The 24,949-nt window shown below is 38.8% G+C and overlaps 1 protein-coding gene across 1 annotated transcript in view; it reads right to left on the reverse strand.

Annotated features, from left to right (window-relative positions):
- LOC129713552 (fibrillin-1-like) overlaps positions 1 to 24,949 on the reverse strand; it is a 312,091-nt gene that overhangs the window by 43,045 nt on the left and 244,097 nt on the right. Inside the window, exons 49-57 of the mRNA XM_055662676.1 lie at positions 18,196 to 18,321; positions 16,043 to 16,195; positions 14,426 to 14,494; positions 13,824 to 13,949; positions 12,925 to 13,044; positions 11,832 to 11,954; positions 9,486 to 9,617; positions 9,267 to 9,392; positions 7,217 to 7,423 (exon numbers count right to left, since the gene is read on the reverse strand). Of these exons, the coding sequence (XP_055518651.1) occupies positions 7,217 to 7,423; positions 9,267 to 9,392; positions 9,486 to 9,617; positions 11,832 to 11,954; positions 12,925 to 13,044; positions 13,824 to 13,949; positions 14,426 to 14,494; positions 16,043 to 16,195; positions 18,196 to 18,321 (1,182 nt within the window). The remainder of the gene's footprint in view (positions 1 to 7,216; positions 7,424 to 9,266; positions 9,393 to 9,485; positions 9,618 to 11,831; positions 11,955 to 12,924; positions 13,045 to 13,823; positions 13,950 to 14,425; positions 14,495 to 16,042; positions 16,196 to 18,195; positions 18,322 to 24,949) is intronic.

The raw sequence follows: 24,949 nt of genomic DNA on the forward strand, positions 1-24,949 counted from the left end.
AGCATCTGCACCCAGGATGAGGTGTTCAACACAAGGGCATCGGAGATGTCCTCATTCTTCAGGGAACGGGGGTTCCCCTATTCTACCATAGATGAGGCTCTCTATACCTCGTGATCTCTTCTATACCCCGTGACTCTAATCTCACTCCCCATCCCCCCACTCGTAACAAGGGCAGAGTCCCGCTTGTCCTCACCTTCCACCCTACCAGCCGTCGCGTACAACAAATAATCCTCCGTCATTTTTGCCACCTCCAACGTGACCCCACCACTTGCCACATCTTTCCATCTCCTCCCCTGTCTGCTTTCCGCAGAGACCGCTCCCTCCATAACTCCCTGGTCAATTTGTCCTTTCCCACCCGTACCACCTCCTCTCTGGGCACTTTCCCTTGCAACCGCAGGAAATGCCACACTTGTCGTTTTACCTCCCCCCTTGATGCCATTCAAGGACCCCAGCAGTCTTTCCAGGTGCGGCAGAGGTTCACCTGCACCTCCTCCAACCTCATCTATTGCATCCGCTGCTCTAGATGTCAGCTGCTCTACATCGGTGAGACCAAACGTAAGCCTGGCGATCGCTTCGCCGAACACATCCGCTTGGTTCGCAATAACCAACCTAATCTCCCGTGGCTCAGCACTACAACTCCCCCTCCCATTCCAAATACGACTTTCTGTCCTGGGCCTCCTCCATGGCCAGAGTGAGGACTACCGTAACATGGAGTAGCAGCACCTCATATTACGCTTGGGCAGTTTGCACCCCAGCGGTATGAACATTTACTTCTTTAATTTTAGGTAGTCCTTACTCTCACCTCCCCTTCTCAGCTCTCCCTCAGCCCATCGGCTCCACCTCTTCCTTTCTTATTTGCCCCCACCCACTCTCACATTAGTCTGAAGAATGGTATCGGCCCAAAACGTTGCCTATTTTCTTCGCTCTATAGATGCTGCCTCACCCGCTGAGTTTCTCCAGCATTTTTGTCTACCATTAAAAATTTAGAAGCACCTCAGTTTAAAGAAATATTGCACATATCATATCTTTCAGTTGAAAACTTGGGCAATTTGCCAATAATCTTTCAAAATAAATTATTAGTATTAAGATCTTGTGGAATCATTACACAATATGTTTATATTGAACCTTCCATACAAATAACTTGAAGCACGTGATACTGATCAGCCAAATTGTGCATTTTGTTGGTGGTTACCCACAAGCAAAACTTTTCCTACTTTTATCACAACTGACATCAACTTCCATACACATCAATCATTTGTCTCAAATCACTTTGCCAAGATATTTTGATCATTTTATATATTTAATCCAATATACAATGGACAATGGTCGAGTATTACTATTATAGCGAGGAAGCATAGGGGTTTATTGCTTAAATTGTAGGCCCAGATTTTACAGAGCAATGTTCAGCTGCCTGCGTCACTGCTCACATGTATGAAATATCTGCCTGCCTGTATGAAACACAGGAAGAGATCCTAAAATTGTATCCTGCTATTGACCTAAGTGTTCTGCCTGAGCTCCAATAGTGGACATCAGAATCTGGCAAGGAATCACAAATTAGCAACAATTTTCCACCAAGAAGAATCTGCGCATGCAATCTGTGCCAGGTGGACCTGGCAAAAGGACAGCTTCTCCATTATTCAATGGATGGAAACGGCTATGATCGTTGGTTATTTAGTTTATAGTTTCTTAAATTTCTGGGGTTTATGTAAAATTTTTTTAATGGTTTTGATTTATGATTTAAAGTAAAATTGTAATATTTTAACTTTTTTGTTTAGTTTATTATTGTCACAAGTACCAAGGTACAAGAAAAATTTTTGTTTGCGTGTTATCCAGTCGAAGAAAATACAATCAAGCCGTCCACAGTGCACAGAGAATGGTTAAAGGGTGCAACATTTAGTGCAAGATAAAATCTGGTAAAGTTAACAATAGTTTAAAGGTCTCCAATAAGGTGGGAGATCAGGACGGCACTCTAGCTGATGAGAGAACTGTTCAGTTGCCTGATAACAGCTGGTAAGAAACTGTTCCTGAATCAATAGATATGCATTTTCAAACTTCCGTACCTCTTGCCTGATGGAAGAGGGGAGAACCAGGCAGTGAGCATCGCAATAAGATGCTTTCTATGGCGCATCTGCAGAAGTTGTTAAGGACTAGTGGGGGCATACCAAACTTCATAAACTTTCTAAGGAAGTAGAGGCATTGTTGTGCTTTCTTGCCATTGCATCGATGTGGCTGGTCCAGGACAAATTGATGGTGATATGAATTCCTCGGAATTGTTTAACTGTTTAAATAGATTTTGAATTTTTGAATATCAGAAAAATGTGTTTTTTTTGTTGGCCTTAACACCCAGCTAAGAGAAGTGATGGAAATGGAGGCTCACCTTAGCCTGCTAACATAGACTTCTTTGAATATTTGTGTGTATCCATGTTCTGTACCCCTGCCCAATTCACAGAAAGATATCAAAGCCATATTATCTCAAAGGGCCTTGCTAAAACAGAGGTGGTTTCTCTCAACAAATTCCTATTGCAGTTTCCATACAAAGTAAGTACAATCTTTATTTTGAAATCAGTGATGCACATAGACCACACACTATAGGTTGCAAATTCTGAGCCACAGTACATCAAGAGTTTACCAGGTGCATGGGAAACATAGATAAAGATGTAGAAATGTAATATATATAATCTGATCTGCTGCTTCTAACAAGAAGTTAAATGCAAAGAAAATAGCCGGGGGAGGGGAGAAAGCTGGAAGAGAGGAGAGGCAGTACAAAGCACGGCTAGTGATAGATGGATACAGGTGAGGGTTTTTTTAAGCAGGCAGATGGTTGGACAATGCCAGAGATGAACAGACAGAAGGTGTGAGGTAAGGATTAAGTGATGTATAGTGAAACCAGAGAAGAATCATAGATGGGAGTCGGTAAGGGGAAAAATGGGTGTGCCTCCAGATGGGGGACATGGAGATGTGGGAGTGGGAGAAAAAAGAGGGGGCTGTTTACAGGTTAGTCACCTAAAATTGGAGAATTCAATTGTCATATTGTTAAGTTGAAAGCTACCCAGGCAGAATATGAGGTGTGGTTCCTCCAGTTTTTTGTGTGGCTTCATGTTGGTAACGGAGGATGCCCAGGATGGAAAGGTCAGTATGGGAATGGGTAGGAGAGTGATAATAGTAAACAACTTGGAGATCCATCCTTGTGTCTGAAAGCAAGTGTTCAGCGAAAAGGTCTCACCAGTGTAATGGAGGTCACATTAGAAACACCGAATGCAATAGATCTGGATAGAGGAGGTGCACATGAACTTCTGTCATACGTGAAAGGATTATTGGGAGGGGGTAAGGGGAAAGGATGTGAGGAGGAGGCATTGATACTTGAACCTCTATTTCCTTTCGATGTTGTTCTATGTTTTCAAGCTATTTGGCTTAATGGGCTTGTGGAATTATTTTTCTCCACTTTATTCTCCGTAGGATGGATGCATCGCTGCCTAGTTCAACATTTCATGGTCATGCCTAATTGTCCTTGAGAAGATAGTGGCAAGCTACTTTATTGAACCATTGCAGTTTTTATAGTAAAGGTACTGGGGTGGGAGATTGCAAACTTCACGTGGTCCACTCTGTTTTGACTAATGCAATCAACCTGACGTGCACAAACAAGATCAAATAGAACAAGTTGACCTACAACTTTAGGCTGTGCATGCCATATGCAAGAAGAAGAAGTAAAGGTACTTTCATGGTGCCGGTAAAGAGTTCCAGGATTCTGACCCTGTGAAAGTATATTTCTAAGCCATAGATATTTGTCTTGGAGGGAATTCTGCATGTTATGACATTCCTACACCTCTGTGATGCATTTTGTGGTTTTGGCCACAAAAGTTTTGGCCATGTTGAGTTGCTGCAAGGTATTTTATATGGTTAATACTGCAACTGGGATGCTGCTGGGATGGAAATAAATAGGGCGGAGGATGGATTGTCAATCAAGTAGATTGTCTTTCGGTGGATAATGTTGAGGTTGCTGACTGGTATTGGAGCAACACTCATTCAGGAAAGTGAGAATATGGCATTACTCTCCTAACTTAGAGATGGCAGAAGGCCATTGACAGTCAAGAGGGAAGTTCATCATAGGTGGCCCAGTCTCTAAGCTGCTTTTGTAGTATTTATGCTGTTAGTTAAGTTGCGGGTCAATTTTGACACCTTCATATTGATGGCAAATGTTTTGACAATGGTAGCAACCATCAGGTCTGAAGGTGTGATAGTTGGATTTTTATTTGTTACTAGACCAAGAGGGTGGGTCCCGTCCACTCAACGCGCAGTTGCGGGGGGAGGAGGGGCGGCCTGCGGCATCACAGACACACTAATCAACCCCTCACACACAATAACCACCCCCATTGATATTATATTAATATTATTCATTCACTCCTTTACACCATCCCCCGCCCTATCCACTCACGTATAGCCCCCAACTCGCAGGAGCGGCTAGAGAAGGAGAGAGAGGGAGGTAGAGAGAGAGGGACACAGAGGGTGACACAGAGAGGGACACAGAGGCACAGAGAGGGAGGGGGAGGCGAGAGGGGAGGGGCGGGGCGCGAGGGGGGGGGGAGAGAGGGGAGGGAGAGGGGAGGGAGAGAGGGGGAGGGTGAGAGAGGGGAGGGTGAGAGAGGGGAGGGAGAGAGAGAGAGAGGGGAGGGAGAGAGAGGGGAGGGAGAGAGAGAGAGGGGAGGGAGAGAGAGGGGAGGGGGAGAGGGGAGGGGAGAGAGGGGAAGGGGAGGGGAGGAAGGGAGGGGGAGAGAGGAAGGGGGGGAAGAAGGGAGGGAGGGGGGGGAGGGGGGGGGGGGGGGGGAGGAGGAGGAGGGGGAGAGGAGGAGGGGAGAAGAGGGACCCGACCCGAGACAGCCTGACCAGAGATAAACCCGACCAGAGAGCTCCAAGTACAGGGCTTGACTTGCTCGACTTCTCTGGGGGCAGAAAGTACCCGGGGGGGGGGCGGGGGAAGAGAGCAGTTGTTTTTTTCCAAGTTTCTTCAAATTTGAGAACATTTTGATTTATAACTCAAGAAATAGTGCATGGATTTTTCAAATAAGGCGACTTTTGATTTCACTGGATAAATCTCAACTGGAATATGTAAACATTTTACCGTTAGCGCGTCATTTCTTCGAGTAGATGTGATCACACACACACACACACACATCCAAGATCAGAGTTTTAGAATTATAAGGATAGATGGCACTTATATGACCTCGGTACTACAGGTCACTTGTCTTAGCCCACGATTGAATGCTGTCATTGTCTTGTTGCATTTGGAGGTGGGCTGTATTGTTATCTGAGGAGTTATGAATGGAATTGAACAATGTGCTATCAAATGCCTTGCTCCTCACTTGAAGCTCTGAAATTCAGGAAGAAGCTGAAGGAGGTTCGGCTTGGTACTGCTGTTAACTCATAGTGCTGAGATGATTACACCCATCAAACATATCCATCTTTTGTGTTGACTGTGATTCCAGTCAGAGAAGAGTTCACCTAATTCCCATTAACCATTTTTACAAATGCCTTGACGTTACCCTCAGTCAACTGCTGGCTTGAATACGAGGGCTGTGACTCTCCCCTTTCAGGAATAAGGAGCCTAAGTAGTCTAGATGAAACCAACATTGAGCAAAAGTGAGCAAGTTATTGTTCTTTGAATGCCACATGATTACAAGTGGCACTGTGCAATTTTCACAATTTTTCTTTAGTTGTTGCAGATTTAAAGGAATAGATTTATAATTTGCTTATACATCTAACCAGCTAAAGGTTCAAAATTCAATCATAATATTTCTAAGTTATTGTGTTCTGCTCCAATCACAGGGAAATTAGAGATAACATTAATATGTATTTGATGTACATGTATATGTACAGATGTATACAGCAATGCGTTCTTCTCCTGCACAATTAAAGCATGGAATAATCTCCACCCAACTATAGTTACCCAACCAGATGCAACTAAATTTAAAGTAGCTCTTTCTTCCCAATAACAAGTAGCTCTTTCTTCCCAATAACCCTTTCTAGCTTAAGCCCTCCCTTCACCACCTCCAGTTTATATTCCATTTGGAATATTTTGGAGGACCAAAAACCAAGACAAGCAAGTACAATATTAAGCTTATTATTAAATGCAGAGAACACACATTTATTTTGTTTCACTTTCATTCACTTTCTTGCCTGTTCCTGTATGAATCTGTGATATAGCCTTTACACCACTTTGTTATTTCCACATCCTTTTATTATCTTTTCACAATCTAAATTTTTCTTAATTTTCCATTCATAGTTCTGTAACCAAATTAATTGATTTCCCACGGGTATTTCATCCCCGTATTGTTATCTGATTAAAATGTATTTTATTTATTAATTCTGATAATTACTCCCCAAATGGTAATCTGTTTTTTCTCCAAGATTATTGTGAGCAATGGATAGAACATTATCAAGCAATATACTGAAGTAGCTTTAACCGTAAAATATTCTATGTAAAACAGTATCCAAAGAAATATATATTTATAACAATGCAACCATCCTTTTTCTATTACTTAAACAACCTTTGGCACTGTTTACCCTCAATGTGAGCATAGATTTAATTGCTTATATATCCTGTTCCTATGTCCCGATATAGAAACGATTGATAACAATAACATAAAATTACAGGACCACACATATCATGAAATGATGAACAGACCTGTTACAATGTTACAATGACAATAAAGAAACTATTCTATTCTATTCTAGACTGGATCGCTTTTTTCCTTTAAAAAAAGTTAACTGGTGGCCTTATATGAAAGGTTTTGATAGGTTATGTACCAAGACAATATTTTCATTTATGGGAAAGCATCCAAGTAGGAAATAATCAATATACCTTCATCACCAAGATATTCAATTGTAAATCCAAAATACATTTATTTGTCCAAAGAGTGGTGAGAATGGGGAACTTGCTGACATGAGGAGTGGTTGAATAGAACAACAGTGAGACATTAAATGAGAGGCTGGACAGGCAAATAAGGGATAAGGGAACAGAGGGTTTGACTGATAGATTTAGATGCTGGCATGGATTAACTGGGCAGAATGGCCAGTTTCTGTGCCATATATTGATGTAATCCTACGGAAAATAAAGCTGTTATTGTCGGAAAATATCACAAAACAATGCCAATTCAATGATTCATGAAGAACATGATTAAACAAACAATGAGTATCTTTGAACAGCAGCTGACATAATTACCTTTTCCATCTGTGGTGTAACCAGGTCCAAGTGGACAGAGTTTCTTAAAGGATCCCGTTCCTGGAAACGGACAGATTTCACACTGTGTCCCCCAGCCACGTCCACCATCACAGCAGCACTCTGATTTTGTAACAAGATTTCGGCTGCTGGAGGCCATCTGACACATGGTCTGTAGCACTTCCCCAAAACAAAAACCTTTGCGGTTATCTGCAAGAATCCAAGTGTGTCAGTATGCCATGGAATACTGCATTACTTTAATACTGCATTACTTTAATACTGTTGACTAATTTGGTAGCCAGTATGCCTTAATTACATCTACTAACTATCTCTATCCAGATCGTTAAATAACAAAAACAAATTCTGCAGGAAAGGGACAATATCTATAAAGGTTTCATTTTCCTTTTTGAACATTGTTGCCATATTGTATATGAAAGATCTAATAATAAAGACTAAAATAATAAATACATTTACAATGCGTTAAGGTTAAACTTAATGCATATCAAAATACACCAATATTTATAATGATAAAAATCTAATTTCCTTTGATGATAATAATCTTTAAAAATAGCAAAGGTTAATCATAATTCATGCTGAAGCTGAATGTAAATTCCTATTCCAAAATGGCTGGATATAAAAGCCTAAGTATAATACAGTATCTAGCTGTGTAAACAAAAGGTTATGGTATGTTGCAGTAAACATACCTACTCCAGTTTATCTACAAATGCATCATTCCATTATCAAATTGACGTAGTGGTGCTTAATTTATTGTAAAACGTTCAATTAAAATAATCATTAGCTGCAACTACTTTCTTGTACCAATTCGACAAATAATTAACTAATAAGTAATGACATAATAAGTAGCTGCTTAACGGTTTTGGCTTGCTGCAAAAATTGCTGTAGTTCTCTACCATGTTCTTGCAACTGAACAACATGAAAGAATAAAGCTCTACTCTTTGTCAATTATAACACCCCTAAATTACTCATCTCCACAAGTGTGCATGTTCCATCTGAAATCCAAGTGAGTCCATCTCTTTAACTGTTATTGAAGAGTGAATGTGCAAGCAAATTCAGGCAGCAGCCTGGGTGTAGTTAAATATGGAAATTGGGAAATTTATATTTTAGATAATAACTGAATGCATCCAAATATAAAGGGAATTGTCCACTTGGCAGGGACATTGTGAACTGAAGGGCCTTGTCCAGTGCAGTACTGTTCTACATTATATGTGTTAATCTTTATAATAGAATGAAAAGTCTTGATTATTGCCAAACTATCATGGTGGCACTGAAATGCAACACTGTAAAGACTAATTCCTTCAGTCTTATTTTTGCAGATTTTTAAATAAGTAAAAGTTTGAAGATCCTTTATACATTTTAATTTGTATTATTCCTTTATCTCATAATCCCATGCTTGTTGTCCTCTCTTTATTTTGCTGTGCAAAATAATTTTTGACATTGCTTTGTTAAATTGCACCATAATTTAGGCTTGTCATCAGTCAGTATCTGATTGATTAGCAAATGTAAGAAATATTTCTGATTTTTTCATTTGACATATATGGACGTTTGGTTCACTGAGTCAATGACGGCTCTCATAGCAATTCCATTCCCCATTCATTTCCCCATTTTGTTCATAGTCTCAGATCTCATATAACAGCTGTGGCCCATTTTTGGCTCTCTCCAGTTTACTAAACTTTACCAATGCATCATTCTATTTTAAAACTGATATACAATGGCACTTAATTTATTCAAAACTTCCAATTAAAATAAACTTTAGCTATAACTATGTATCAATGACAAATAGTGCATGGGACATTTGAGGCAAATTGTGTAATTTTCTGCTAATATTCTCCCTTGTAGTGCATACCATGTTTTGAGAAGTAGCTCCCTTCTGCTCCCACCCCTACTAAAATGTGAAAACTGTGATTTTGCAGTATTGCAGATTAAGATGGTGTAACAGCAAAATACTGAACAAATGTAGACAATAATATATCTTGTAAAATTAGAATTAGAATTAAAATCATTAATCATCAATCGTTAAAGATTTGAAACTCACCAACACATTCTGTCTGTGTGGCACTGGCAGAGAATCCTTCAGTGCAATCACACCTATAACTACCTGGAGTATTCATACACCGTCCATTCTCACAAATGCCAGGTTTGGTGCGACATTCATTTTCATCTGAAATATAACAGGTTTAACATGACATGTTGCAAATATGAAGTCAAGTAGTCTAAGCTGAATGGCATGGTATTTATCAAGATTTTTTTTTACCAGTGCACCCGTCACCATCCAACTGACGCACTAATCCAGGTGGGCAGATACACATGAATGTTCCAATCAAGTTCTTGCAAGTCATTCCTCTTGATGCACAATCATCCAGCTGCTCCTTACATTCATCCTGATCTGTAACATTAGGTGTTTTTCATTATCACTACAAACATTAAAAATAATGAAAACACTAATCTACATGGCAATGATATTAAAACAACCTCTATTCAGAATATTAACTTGCACTGTGCTTGCTTTAAATTAGCCAGTTACCTTGGACTTGTATATATTAATTTGGGTCTTTGAGAGATTTTTGACTGAGTCAGGAAGTTGTTAAGTTTAACAACTTGAACATGTCATGAAGGATGTATACAGAGCTAACTGGAATTATGGTGTGTCATTGTTCGAATGAGATGCTGGATTAATTGTCTCATCTGCCTACACAACTGCGCATTGAAGGTCCATAATTCTCGGAAGTGGCTGTGTTAGTCCATATTTTTCTTTTAAAAACTGTAGATTTGAAGTGAATCTTCATGTTGTTGTTTCTACAAATGTTATTGTTTTTGGAATAATAAATCACATTGCCTGTTAAGTGCTTTAAGAAGGTACAATATGATGGCGCATATTTCTTTGGCCTTAATGAATATTAAGCAACAAATAATTGTATTCCTTAAAACAAATGTAAGATTTTGGTGGTCTTCACCAAAGAGAGCTATGAACAAAAATACTGATTTTGTATAACATTATCACATTATCTATTAAAAAAGGGAAATTGTAATAATATTTTAATTATAATTTCCTCTTATAGAAACTTACAAAATTCTTAAGGGGTTGGAAATTTAATCAGGTAAGATGTCATGATAGGTACCGGTCACAGTTACAAAGGGGGAATAGGACCATGCAGTGACTGTGAATGATATGAAAACCATTCCTCGGAAAGGTGCTGTAGCTTGCCTTGCCAAAGCTTGGACTTTTAATATGATGGAGCATTTTTTTTGGTTTAATACAAAAAAAAACTAACATTTTTAATCCCCAAAATCGAAAAAAAAACAGAAAGAAAAATAAATCACACCAATTCATGTGGAGTGGATTGTTCGAAATGATCCCCATAAATTTGAATGTTCTTGTCAGTGCTCAAACGTATAAAACAAAACTATAAAAAAAAAATGAAGATTTTAAACTGTCAACATTTTTTTAAGATTTCATCTGAATCTAACACAGTGTTATTGTCAAGTTTAGCAGGAATAATCAAATGAATGCATTGCCTGACGCACTAATCCAGGTGGGCAAATACACATCATTTTCCAAAATCAAAGGGCACAATCATGCTGCTCCTTACATTCATCCTGATCTGTAATGGAAGTTTTTTTCATTATTTAAAAATAATGAAAACACTAATCTACATGGCAATGATATTAAAACAAATTCAGAATATTAACTTGCACTGTGCTTAGCCAGTTACCTTGGAATTGTTCTATTAAAAAAGTTGTTAAGTTTAACAACTTGAACATTGAAGGGTATACAGAGCTAACTGGAATTATGGAATGATGCTTCTACACCAATGCGCATTGTCATCCATATTTTTCTTTTAAATGGTAAATTTGGAATGCATTGCAATAATTGGCAATATGATGGCCATATTTTTTGGGCCTTAATGTATTAAGCAACAAATAATTGTATTCCTTAAAAAAAAAATGTAGATTTGAAGAGAATCTAACTTATCAATTATCTATTGACATTGGATCTTTGTTGGAAGATCTTAAGGAAGTTTTTTTAGGACCGAGATGAAAACTTTTTTTACAATATCATATTCTGCCACAGAAGGTAGTTGAGGCCAGTTCATTGGAATTTAAGAGGGAGTTTAGCATGTGCAAGGGTTATGGAAGAAGGCAGGTACAGGATACTGTGTTGGATGATCAGCAATGATCATATTGAATGGTGGTGCAGGCTCGAAGGGCCAAATGGCCTACTCCTGCACCTATTTTTTATGTTTAAATCAAACACATGAAATTAAATCAGAAAGAGAAATCAGTAAATCTGATTGCTGATTCATTGTCATCCAAAATAAGGAATGCAGTTTGTCCTTTCATGCTGAATATAAAATGGGCATATTACACACCAAACTTTTAAAGTCGACTTAAATATAAAGGGAATAACTTCCAACAAAATGCATGAATGGTTCTTCCAAAATTGGTATCCTATGTTTGATAGTAGAAAATGGACGGTTTGTTCAGTTTTGAACTTACTATTAATAATTACAATGATAAGATTAAGATTGCTAAGCTTAACATGTAATATACTGCCTAAAAGGCAAAGATACCAAGCATTAAAATGGAAATTTGAATTTACCTCGACACATCTTTCCATCTTGTCTGAGAATATAACCAGTAGGACATTTACATTCATATCCTCCTATGGTATTAACACAACGGAATGCACAAAGCAGAGGATTTTGTGCACATTCATTTATATCTGTTATTGGAAACAAATAATAATAAACTGTTATCTTGAGCTCTCAAACTTTATTGTGCAATGTACTTAATGCCATTCAATTTTGCTTTTAATTTATATTTAATTGAATGTGTCGATTATCTAGCACATCACCAAATATATAGCGATGCATTTAAACTAAACTCAATTCTAACTTCATCACCTCAGTAAACATGTGCTTGGCCAATCTGACTAGACAAGTATAAAAAATTAATCAAATTTTGTTTTGCTCCTCATTGTAGCAGACCATGCCATTTGGTGTGTCCACACCTCTGCCTCCAGTCACAATTAAAATATCTCACTGATCTAGACCAATTGAAAATTTAGGCTTAGAAACTATGATCTTCTGTGCTCAGAATAAGATCTAGCTGTTAGATGCTGTGCCCATATTTCAACTAGTTCCAAAGATACTAAACTGTGGTTACATCTTCTCATTTATGTGTCACGATCAGGTCAGCCATTGGATGAGCAGTAAACAAGGGAGCTCCATTGAACCACCTGTATCATGATAAGGCAAAGGTAGCTGGAGAGAGTTGGGAAGAGAGCATTGGGGACTTATTTGACAAAATGACAAATTGACTTGATGGTCGATGACCAAGTGTCATCGGGATGGGACCCTAGGGCAATCAAAGCAGCAAGGGATTGGACCTCAGGGAAATTAGAGGGTCTGGATCTTGAGGTGGGCAGGTCATGGGAATTTCAGGTTGAAATAGAAGTACAAATAACACTTAATTGCTCTGGAAGTGACAAATGATGGCTGACTGAACAACGCAGTCTAATTTTCATGCAAAACTCCTGAAATGATCAATTTCACGGTTCACTCTGGTAAAATCTGATTTCATGCTTCACTCTGATAATTTTTAATCACATACACCAAAATAAACAGCAGTATAAAGTCAAATACCAGGACTTTATATCATAACTTGTGTAAAAATAAAATAAAAAAAGTTACCTTCACAAGTCATCATGGGTCCTGGTTCAAATCCTTCTTCACATGCACACTCAAATCCTCCGATAACGTTAGTACATGTTCCATTGCCACAGGGATTACCAACAGAGCATTCATCGGTATCTGTTGCATAGGAAATAGGACATAAAATGCAACCTCTTGACCTTACATTCTCTGACCTGTTTGAAAGTAGTTCCACTTCTAGCTTAATGTAGCAGCTACATAATCTAGAATGTATTTGTTTAAAAATATGTATACTACTATTTCCAAAACTTCATGCCTGTTTGAGAGATTGATATTTCTAAAATGAGCTGTGCTCATTTTTTGCATAGATACAGGGTACGCCATTGTAATGTAGACTTTAAAGTGCAATATCAACACTGGGCTCATTTCTGTCAACATGTGATCATGGCACCTACCTCACGCTGATGTACTTGGTGTTGGGGCCAAAGGGAGTGAAATTGATAGAATTTCTGGCTGATACTACAATCCTGTCAAACTTTACAAAATATAAGGTATATATTATACAGGAAATGTTTACTTTCAATAAAAAAAACACGTCAAGTTAAAGTAAGGACTGAAAAGAACTCTGGTTGTTCTCTAACATCTCACTTACATATTACATCACTTCCTTCACACTAGGAATTCAGAGCCATTTCCCATTTAAAAATAATTAAGTTTTGCTATGTTTTGGCAATTTCCCTCAAGTGAGATCAAAATTGTTGCTGTTCCCGTAATACCTTCATTGTGGTCCACAGTTAATAACATAAATAATGCTGGAGGGAAGTATAATTGTTACTATGAATCTTAAACCAGAAAGGAATTGCCCATTTGGAAAGTGACGTGATAACAAAGAATATTAGTTGTATTATTTGTTTTCTTGACAATTAAAGGGAACTCACCGACGCACTTGATTCCACTATAATCGATACTGAAACCAAATGGACATTCACAGCGGAAGGAACCATCAGTGTTGATGCACTGCCCGTTTTGACACATTCCTGGGTTTATAGAACATTCATCCGTGTCTTTCACAAGGAAAAATGTAGAAAACGTTTATAGTTCAATTGTCAGTGGAAATATAATATTGCCAATTATTAAATTGATTCACATTTTAAATGAATGCATCTACTTTATATAAATCAATAAAACAAATCCAATAATCAAAAGTCTAATATTTCAAAAAAGACACATAGCAGAATTTCCTTCAGGAAATTAATACGTTGCTGTTTCCTCACTATATAGAGCAAAGCTCTCAATTGCCTGCTTCATGGATTATTCTTTCTTGTGGTAGTAAATTCTCAAGTATAATATTTTTTTTCCAAATTGATCAATTTTATAGCCACAAGAAGGAACTATACATCAAGCAATTCGTTTCAAATATTGTTGACTATAATTATATATATATATCATGTATTTTGATTTCATTACGTTTTCAATTGTAGGCATTCAAACAGACAATTACTTTAATTCCACAGTAAATACAAGAAATATCAGACCTTACCTACTTGTGCACCATCTCTATCAATTGTAATTCCCACTAAGCCACTGGGGCACAGTTTTTCAAATGCATCTACAATGAAATTGAAAAAGCTAAATCAACTAAGTTTTACAAAATGGATTTACAGATGTACCCTTGAAATCAGATGTATGTCTGTACATAGGTTATCACCTCTCTTCTGTGACATGTCAGAGAATGAAAATCCAACAATGCGAAAATCCAACAATGCGACCGGAGAAGGCAAACAGGCACGAATGAGATGTGGCCTTACAGTAGCAGTGGAGAGGGCAGTGGGCTAGTGGGAGTAGACAGGTTAATCCTGTGGAGGTCTGGTCTGACTTAATAGAATTGGAGGAATTTCCAACAGACTATCATATCATCTGCCTCTTGAGAAAGCTTGCAGTTGTATTGTTATTATCTTGAAGTCCATCCATGGGAAGAATTCTCTGACGTCAATCCTTCATATACTGCTGCTTATAGTGGTGAAGATATTTGCAGTGCTTTTAGATATAAAATTGTAAGATTTTGACAATGCACAGGGCAAAACTTCCTCAAAAATTTGAATGCTTAAGGGCCTGATCCACTTGGGCGTCATTTGCATGACATCATTTACGCATCACGATGCACGCGTCGTGATTCACGCATGGTACGTGGTGCGTAGGCAGTTATGCGCGATTGCGCGCGCCGCCCCAGGATTTTGGGATGTACAAAATCTTTGTGCGCCATCTGCGTGACGCGCAATTGACGCCCAAATGGGACAGGCCCTTTAGTATGCTATTTAGTTGGTTGTCTAGGCATCATCATTCTTCTTTGGATTTTTAAGTTATATTTGTTCAGACAGGCCTGGGTTACTTCTGAAAAATGATTCCATTACATAATATTATTATAATTCAATTATATTTAATTGTGCCATATTGTGTGCGTTTATCTAGGCTGCCTGAGCTGACCCTTGGAATGTGGAATGTTTGGCAAGACATACTGAGGTCTCAGTGGCAAGTATGCCCTAGGCAGCAGCATTCCTCTGAGACCTCAGATATTGGACATGCATGAAAACCACTTTGTTGGGGGAATGGACAGGGATGGAACATTGCCTCTTGTCAAAACTGGCAGGGCTTTGGCACAGTAGTTAAATCTTTGTGATGCTCCGAGATGTTAAAAAATTATTTAGATTTCTTGAAGCAATATTCTTCACATTTTGATAATGGTGTTGACACGAAACATTAACAATTCCTTTCCCCCCACAGATGCTGCCTCACCCGCTGCGTTCCTCTAGCAGTTCTTTTTTGTTGCTAAAAATCAATTGTTACCTTGTATAAATAAATAACTCTTAATCCTCTGGTGAAGAATTATTATGTAAATGAATGGGAACTTTGATCTAAATGCAGTTCTGGCTGGCAAGAATCTGGGACTTACAATGGTCTTTCTTTATTTGGGAGCTGAACACCTCGGTACCCACTGAAACTACCAGGCACTGCCAACATAATTCATCCCAACAGGCCTACAATTAGTATGCCTGTTTAATTAAAAAAATAATAGCATGGAAATTCAAAAGTTTATCCTAATATGTATTTGAATTAATTCATTTGTAGATATGAATTTAGTGCACTGCCATGTGCTTACCTTCTGATTTTTTGGGGCATATCTCACAAGGTACACCCCATCCTTCACCTGGCATGAAGCTGCAACAACACGTAAATTTTGTGATGTTTCTGTATTTGGGTGCAGAGCACACACCATTCTCGAATTTAGAGAAGCAAAAGCTCTCTCTCACATCTATAAATGAAATAAAAAATTGAAAGCGTCAGTACTAAATAAGTTACTTCTGTAACAATTTATGATACTCATTGTAAGAATTATGTGGTCATGAATACTTAGGACAAATTAACTACTTTATCATTTTTTTATTATCTCTGAACAATAATAGTGCAGAAACATGATTTCAGTCACAAACATTTTAATTCTGAAATTACACTGTATGTCCCTCATCCTCAAAGATTCAACAATAAATTTATTTCTGATGAGTTTGACTATCTTTGTACAGGGAACACAACCTTCATAGGAACATAAGAAATAAGAATAGACATAGACCACCTGGTCTTTGGAGCCTGCGTTACCATTCATCAAGAACATTCATCTTCTCCCTCTGTGTCATTTCCTACCGACTCTTATATCCCTTGATTCCCATTTCCCAGCAATTAATTTCCCCTTAAATGCCCATCCAATTACCTAGTCATAGATTGTGGAAACAGGCCCTTTGGCCCAACTTGCCCACGCTGACCAACATGTCCCATTTACACTAGTCCCACTTGCCTGCTTTTGGCCCATATCTCTCCAAACCTACCCTTGAACATTTTGGCTGATTCCAAAACCCGCACAGACATTAGATTCAAGATTCAAGAGTCAAGAGTGTTTTAATGTCATATGTCCCGGATAGAACAATGACATTCTTACTTGCTGCAGCACAACAGAATATGTAAACATAGTACACTGCAAACGATATAATAAATGAGAGAGAAAAAAAAATGTTCAATGTGTATATATACATACTCACATGTACACACAAACACACATACAATGCCCTCCATAATGTTCGGGACAAAGACCCATTTATTTATTTGCCTCTGTTGTCCACAATTTGAGATAAAAACAATTAATGTGGTTAAAGTGCATATTGTCAGATTTTAATAAAGGCCATTTTTACACATTTTGGTTTCATCATGTAGAAATTACAGCTGTGTTCATATATAGTCCCCCCATTTCAGGGCACCATAAAGGTTTGGGACATTGCTTCACAGGCATTTGTAATTGCTCAGGTGTGCTTAATTGCATCCTTAATGCGGGTATAAAAGAGCTCTCAGCACCTAGCTTTTCCTCCAGTCTTTCCATCACCTTTGGAAACTTTTATAGCTGCTTTTTAACATGAGGACCAAAGTTATGCCAATGAAAGTTAAATAAGCCATTATGAGATTGTGAAACAAGAATAAAACTCAGATATATCATAGAAACCAAACAGAGATTTGGGGGCAGGGTGGGGGGAGGTGCATTTTGCATTAAAACTTTGCTTAATTCCCAAATGTCACTCTGAACCTCAATTTGCTTTACTTGAATTTTCCATTTGACATCTTCGTTTTTGGCCAACAAAGTCCAATCTAAGCTCCAGGATCATATTATACAGCTCCATCAAATCTCCACTGAACCTATATTCCTTTAACAAAAATGTTGTTTTCACTTTAATCTTTTAATTCAACTCTCCTTTCCCCGGAAGCATTCTTGTAAATATTTTCATATCCCCTCTAGGATGCTCACATCCTTCCAAAAATGCATGAGAACTGGAAACAATACTTCACCTGTGGTCAAACCCGTGTACTATAAAGGTTCATCATTACATCTTTGTATTTCTTTCTTTATAAAGCCCCAGATCCTGTAACAATTTTAACCAACTTTCCATACTCCCATATCACTCTGATCTTGTCTCGCATTTTGAATTGTACCCGTAATTTTAAATTGTCTCTTCCCATTCTTTCTACTCAAATATACCTGCATTCTCAGCATTAAAATTCATCTGACTTCTAACCACACACTTTGGCAATCTTTATACATCTCCCAGGGAGAGATTGGGGATTCTATATTCTCTTTATCTAGGGATGTGAGAGAAATTAATTCTTTAATTATTATTCTCTGGTAGAAGCTCTGTATGATGCACAAACATTTTTACATTTTAATCCTGGAATAGAGGTTTTATTAATTATGGATGATTATTATTACAGGCTCACCAATGCATTTTCTTAAATTTTGCGACAGTACAGATCCTTGAGCACAACGGCATGTGTAGCTTCCTTCAGTATTTTTGCATGTGCCAGCTTCACATAACCCGGGGTCGGATGAACATTCATCAATATCTTAAAAACAAAATAAGATCTCAGTGTGGCAACATTCATTATTTGTTATGGAAGTATGTTGTAGTTTGAAACATTTGTGCTGGGTGACCCAATATTTACAATGGAGTAAACCAGGTAAGGCCATAAATATGGAAAATTCCATCTAACTCAAGGCAAAACCTTGTTATTGTTCTCTATCTTCTTACACACCAAGGCCATCCAAGTTGACATCCGCACAGTTACCGAATAGTAAAAAAGAGGCCTTATGCTATTTTAACATCAAGGTGTTGTCAACTGGAGCTGCATAGGGAGGCAAAACATGAGCAGCATAGGAAGTAGGTGGGTCAGGGAGAGAGGCTACAATCAGGAGGGCAGTGGTATGCTGCAGTATGATGTTAAGGTGAAGCTGGTAGGTCTTACTTTCCTCTCGGTTTATTAGCCTCTGAACAAGAGGAAGGGAGCCAGATCTAAATAAACTTGTGGAATACCTTCTTGCTTAATGGTAAATTATTCAAATAATCTAGTATTTTAGATGAGTTTAGAGATACAGCAGGGAAGCAGGCCCTTTGGCCCAATGAGTCCATGCTGCCCATTGATCACCCTTTATCACTAGTTCTATGTTATCCCACTTTCTCATGCACTCCCTATGCACTAGGAACAACGTTATAGTGACCAATTAATCTACAAACTGCAGGTCTTTGGGATGTGGGAGAAAACCGGAGCACCCGGAAGAAACCCACACAGTCAGAAGGAGAACATGCAAGCTCTACATACCGAGGACAGGATCCAATCCTGGTCTCTAGTGTTGTGAGGCAGCAGCTTTAACAGCTGGCCACTATGCCACCTTTATTTGCTGGTATAAAATTGTGAATGGGTTGTGTATAAAGTAAGCTGAGATCACTCTGACCCGTTTCTCACCTAGAAAAGTTTATAGAGACATGTAGATGAAGAACTGAGCATAAAGGTAGAATGTCTGATTCATCCAGGTAATGCACTTTAGCATGTCAAATACTGGTTGGATGTAGAGTAAATGACAGGCATCTTAGGAATGTTGACATACATAAGGTTCCTTAGGTGCAAGTCCAGAGCTCGCTGAAAGCAGTGACACAGGTGGCTAGGGTAGTGCTTGGCTTTATAGGCGGAGATATTGATTATAAATAACAGTTGGGACATCATGTTGCAGATTTACAAATATCAGTTAGACCATTGTGTACAATTCTGGTCACCACACTACAGGAATGATGTGTTCGCGATCTGAAGAATAGAGATGATATTCTGCAGAATGTTGCCTGGAACAAAAGGTTGTAGTTATAAAGAAAAACTGGATATGCTGGGTTTATTCTTACAAGAATGTAGGAGACTGAGAGGTGCCTGAGAACGAACGAACATCCATCCATCCATCCATCCATCCATCCATCCATCCATCAAACTCAAATCAGTCCGCCTGCAGTACGGATCCCTTCCTGCCTTTTGATTCGTTGACGGCTGCTCATTCCTATCAGCTTCCAACACACTTCGAAACAAAGTTGCAAGACAGGAACACTGAACTTTTCACTGCTGCAGCAGGCAGGGATTTTTTTTTAAAGAGGCAGGGCAGTGCTGGAATCTTACTTTTGAGAACGGCTTCAGTTCCATTGGAGGAGACGGGTGCATGGTGGAATATTGGGTTGGGGGATCACACCATTGGGGGAGCAGACCCAACGGGTCTGCACTTGGTCTAGTATATATTTAAAACTCTGGCCCCATCCGACCGACTGCCGACCAGCGCCCTTCCTGCCTTTCGATTTGTGCCCGATACTCGCAGATGTCCAATCGGAATGGCCGATGCTCGCAGATGTCCAATCGGAATGGATTCATTTGCATGTACGGCTGCCGGCTGCATTTCTTCCTTTGATTCATTGCCACGCCCAATCCAGACGCTCAATCTCCGAGATATTTTAAATTTCGGTAGAGATTTCCCTTTTCTTTCTAAGTATCCGCTCCTCATTTCATTTTGTCGTGTTGAAGTACACGTTTTTAATCAAATCCTTCCCCCCCCCCCCCCACCCACCCCCAAGTATTTCAAAAATAAACAGGCTTCTCCATTTACATGTCAGCTTCCAACACACTTCGAAACAAAGTTGCAAGACAGGAACACTGAACTTTTCACTGCTGCAGCAGGCAGGGGAGGTGCCATTGGATTTTTTTTTAAAGAGGCAGGGCAGTGCTGGAATCTTACTTTTGAGAACGGCTTCAGTTCCATTGGAGGAGACGGGTGCATGGTGAAATATTGGGTTGGGGGATCACACCATTGGGGGAGCAGACCCAACGGGTCTGCACTTGGTCTAGATATTATATAAAACTCTCGTGCCATCCGACCGGCTGCCGTCCGGATGCCTTTCTGCCTTTTGATTCGTTCATCATGTGATGTCACAATGCCCAATGCTCGCAGATGTCCAATCGGAATGGCCGATGCTCGCAGATGTCCAATCGGAATGGATCCATTTACATGTACGGCTGCCGGCTGCATTTCTTCCTTTGATTCCTTGCCACGCCGAATCCAGACGCACAATCGCCGAGATCTTTTCCATTTCGGTAGAGATTTCACTTTTCTTTCTAAGTATCCCGCTCCTCATTACATTTCGTCGTGTTTAAGTACACGTTTTTAATCAAATCCTTCTCCCCCCACCCCCCAATATTTCAAAAATAAACTGGCTTCTCACCCATAGAAGCAGCCATTTGGGTGGACATTTCACTTTTCATTACAATACATGTTTTTAATCAAATCCAACTCTCCCTCCCCCCCCCCCCACCCCCAATATTTCAAAAATAAACTGGCTTCTCACCCATAGAAACAGCCATTTGGGTAGACATTTCACTTTTCATTCCAACTATCCACTCCTCATTAGATCTGTTATGTTTATGTCCACATTTGTCATTAAATCCTTCCCCCCCCCCCCCCCCACCCCCCCAACTCACTCATTTTGTTGCCTCCTGCTGGCCAGCGACCATAACGGCCGCTGGCGCCCGCATCTCGCCTCAAAGACGCCATTTAAAACCAGCCGCACTGCTCATTCCTGAGCTGCTTGAGTTGGAGGACCACGTCTCCCGTGGGGGCTACGGGTAGGGAACGGCTGCGTTGGGGGAGTAGAACCAACGGGTCTGCCCTTGGTCTAGTACTTTATAAAATTATGAGGGGCCTAAAGGGCCTGTCCCACTGTACGAGGTAATTCAAGAGTTCTCCCGAGTTCTCCCTTGATTCGAGCTTGTGTAATGTACGTAGGAGTTCGTGGATGTCACGTAACGACTCATACGAGTAATGGTAGGTACTCGGGAAATCTGGAAAACTCGTGACGTTTTTTCAACACTGTGAAAAATGTCCACAAGTAAAAAAATTGTTACTTTTTACTCGTACGAGCCCCTACGTACATTACACGAGCTCGAATCAGGGGAGAACTCGTGAGAACTCTTGAATTACCTCGTACAGTCGGACAGGCCCTTTAATAGGACAGATTGTCAAGAGTCTTTTTCATGGCAGTGGGGAAGAAGAAGGCACAAGTTGGAGGTAGGAAGGAAGAAATTCAAATAGATCTTAAGGGTAGGCATTTCATAGAGAAGATGCTGGTTACCTGGAACAAGCTGTTAGAGGAAATGTGTAGGAAGGAACTGCAGATACTGGTTTAAACCAAAGATAGACACAAAATTGTGGAGTAACAGTGGGACAGGCTGCATCTCTGGAGAGCAGGAATGAGTGATGTTTCGGTTGAGACCCTCCTTCTTAGAGGAGATGACAGAGACAAATATAATGGTAATGTTTAAAAGGCACTTGTACAGGTACTTGCGTAAGAAAAGCATAGAGGAACACAGGCCTAAATGCAAGCCAATGTGATTAGCATCGTGGTTGTCATGGGTGGCGAGTTGAAAGGCCCTATTTCTGTACTACTGATTCAATATTGTTTGCGAGGATCTGAAAATTCAGCATTGCTATATCCATGTGTAGAAGACAGGTTCACATGAATCCAGAATAACAGTTTGGAATTTTTCATTTTTGGTTGGAAGCAAAGGCCAGTGATTAGCTCTTTTTGTGGTGTTGTGCATCCAGTAACTGAGAGTTAAATGGTTATAATTTATCCATATTTCAGTCCTAAAACGCAGACTCATTGCAATCTAACTGGGTTTAAAAAAAGCAAAAAAACTACAAATTATGGAAATTTGAAATAAAAATAGAAAGTGCAACAGATATCCAGCAGGTGAGGTAGTATCTGTGAAGATTGAAATAGAGTTAATATTTTAGGTCAGTAATTTTTTATCAGAACTGTTCACATGAGATGGCCTTAGATGACTAAAATGATAGTCCTGCAGCAATGCTTTTAATCCAATTAAATGATTAGATGAAATATTTTGCTTTAGTTAAGTTTCAATGTTAATTATGAGGTTATGAATTTTAGAATTTATTTAAATTTTGTGTCACTTTCTTTGTAAGATTGTTTACACTTAAATGTGTACATCAAATAACACAGCTAAATGTTCTTTCTGGAAACCGAACTGTAGTTTACGTAAACACAATAACAAGCTAGTGATTCACACTACTATAAACATTGTGGTTGGACTTCAATTTATGGAAACCTTTCTGTATTTACCACCCTAAACTTGATTTTGAATGCTAATAAAAAGTTTAACAATTTGAAAAGATGACTTTTGAAGGTTAATTTAAACAAAAATTTGAATATATGCTTGCTCAAATAGTTGAAAGGTTGGCCCAGAGGGCTGTGCATTGCGTTCAGTAGTGCATTTAAATGCTGACTGTTGTAAAAACTACTCGGCTTAGTGCGTTTACCATCAAAAAATCTTATTCCAGGTCCTATTGAGTAGGTATGTTACAAAACCTACCTGAATCGTGGCTGAGCATCTGCCCTACCCCTTGTGTGTGATTTTGGCGCTGTTTAGAGGGGGCGGGTTTAAAACGCGATTTTTACTAGGCTGTTGCAATCGAAAATGTTCAGCCTAGTAAATCATTAATGGAAAATCGCTGAAAGACCCCGTCGCAAAAGGTATTATTAGTTTTTATGGCCTTGTAAAATAGTTAGAGTAATTTAAAAACCACTATCTCACTCCTCAACCTCTCGCAGCCCCAGGGTTTTATAAAGCAAACAATTAAAGGTATGTACCTTATTTTTACATTAAATGGGGCATGTATATAACCCTGTTATTAAAGTTTTCTATAGCGAGTAGCTCATTTTGGGCTCTTTATATCCCGCAGTATTTTTCTGGGCACTTGAGGGCACAAATCCAGTGCAATGTGAACGTTCTAAACCAGCGCGTTCCACGTGAACCCACTAGAAAGCCGATTTAAATTGACTTTAATTTACAGCAATTGAACACTAAATTCCTTCCATTTGGCCTATAAATTGATGTAAATGAGATTTAAAAATCATGTTTTATTGTGAATTATTTGTGAATATTATTTGGACAGGCTATTTAAAAATGTTAATCATTTATTAAGAAATGGATAGATGTTTAGATCTAGTAAATTGAAGTTTGAAATTAGCTACAATTGGGTAACTAACTAATTATATGCTTTAATTTCAGGTCATCCAAGTTAGATTATTTTATATGTGTTTCAGAATGGTTCAATGTATGATAACTGAAAATTTCATTCAGTTCTCTTAATTTTTAAGAAGGTTATGGGCTTTTGACTGTCCACAATCACAGCTTTTTTGTTATGTCCATAGAAAATCAATAGGGACCAAGATGCTAATTTCCGAGTATGAAAATGGCCATAACGTTTTTATTACTTGAGATATGAAAGTGAATTATGTGTCAAATTAAACTTATTGTTATGCTTTATCTGATGGGACAAATTGCAGACTTGATTTTTTAAATCTCAAAATTTTGTAACATTGCTACATTGAGGATGTAACTTTCAATATAAAACACCTCTTTGGGATATTCCAACAATGTAGAGGAATGGCAGGGGGCAACCAGCTGGAGAGATGTTGTATTAATGAGTGACACATAATGTTGGTATACATGAAGATGTTTTACCCACGTCAAATCATGTTACTAGAGGCTACCAAAAATAGAAACAAGCATAACCTAGAAAAAAGCCACGTATTAATCATACTAAGTGTTGTGCTGAAACTGTGATTCAGCACAACCAATATTACACTCTCAGCCTCATTTCCACAAGAGTGTAAGCATCCATTGGATGACTCAAGGTAGCTTGCTGGCAAAGAGTATTTCAGTTGCAGTTATTATGTGACCAGCAACAGTCTTCAGTTAGTCCTGGGAAAGGGGGAGAAATCAAGAAGGAATTATTGCTAAAGAAAGGATATGAAAGGGAAAAATGAAGGGGAAAAGTAATTAGAAGACACTTTTTAGCTTAGGAAATCAAGATGTGAGGAGCATTTCAACTCCTCCCAGATAAGTTTAAACAATCGTGTATATTTTTGAGTTTCGCATTCATTCCGCTTTATCACATTAACATACACTAAGAATTCTGTTCCTAATTTGAATACGAGCCAACACCACACTATTTTCTAGTATCTAAGTGGCAGACAGGGTACTTCTGGAGACGACAGTGTTTGCTCCTTTCAAGCTCTTGGTTAACTATTCTCTGTGAAAAAATAAGGGTGGTGCCACACAAATTCCAGTCCTTTACCCAGACCTC

This window comes from Leucoraja erinacea, chromosome 36 (assembly GCF_028641065.1).
Source record: "Leucoraja erinacea ecotype New England chromosome 36, Leri_hhj_1, whole genome shotgun sequence".
Classification (NCBI taxonomy): domain Eukaryota; kingdom Metazoa; phylum Chordata; class Chondrichthyes; order Rajiformes; family Rajidae; genus Leucoraja; species Leucoraja erinaceus.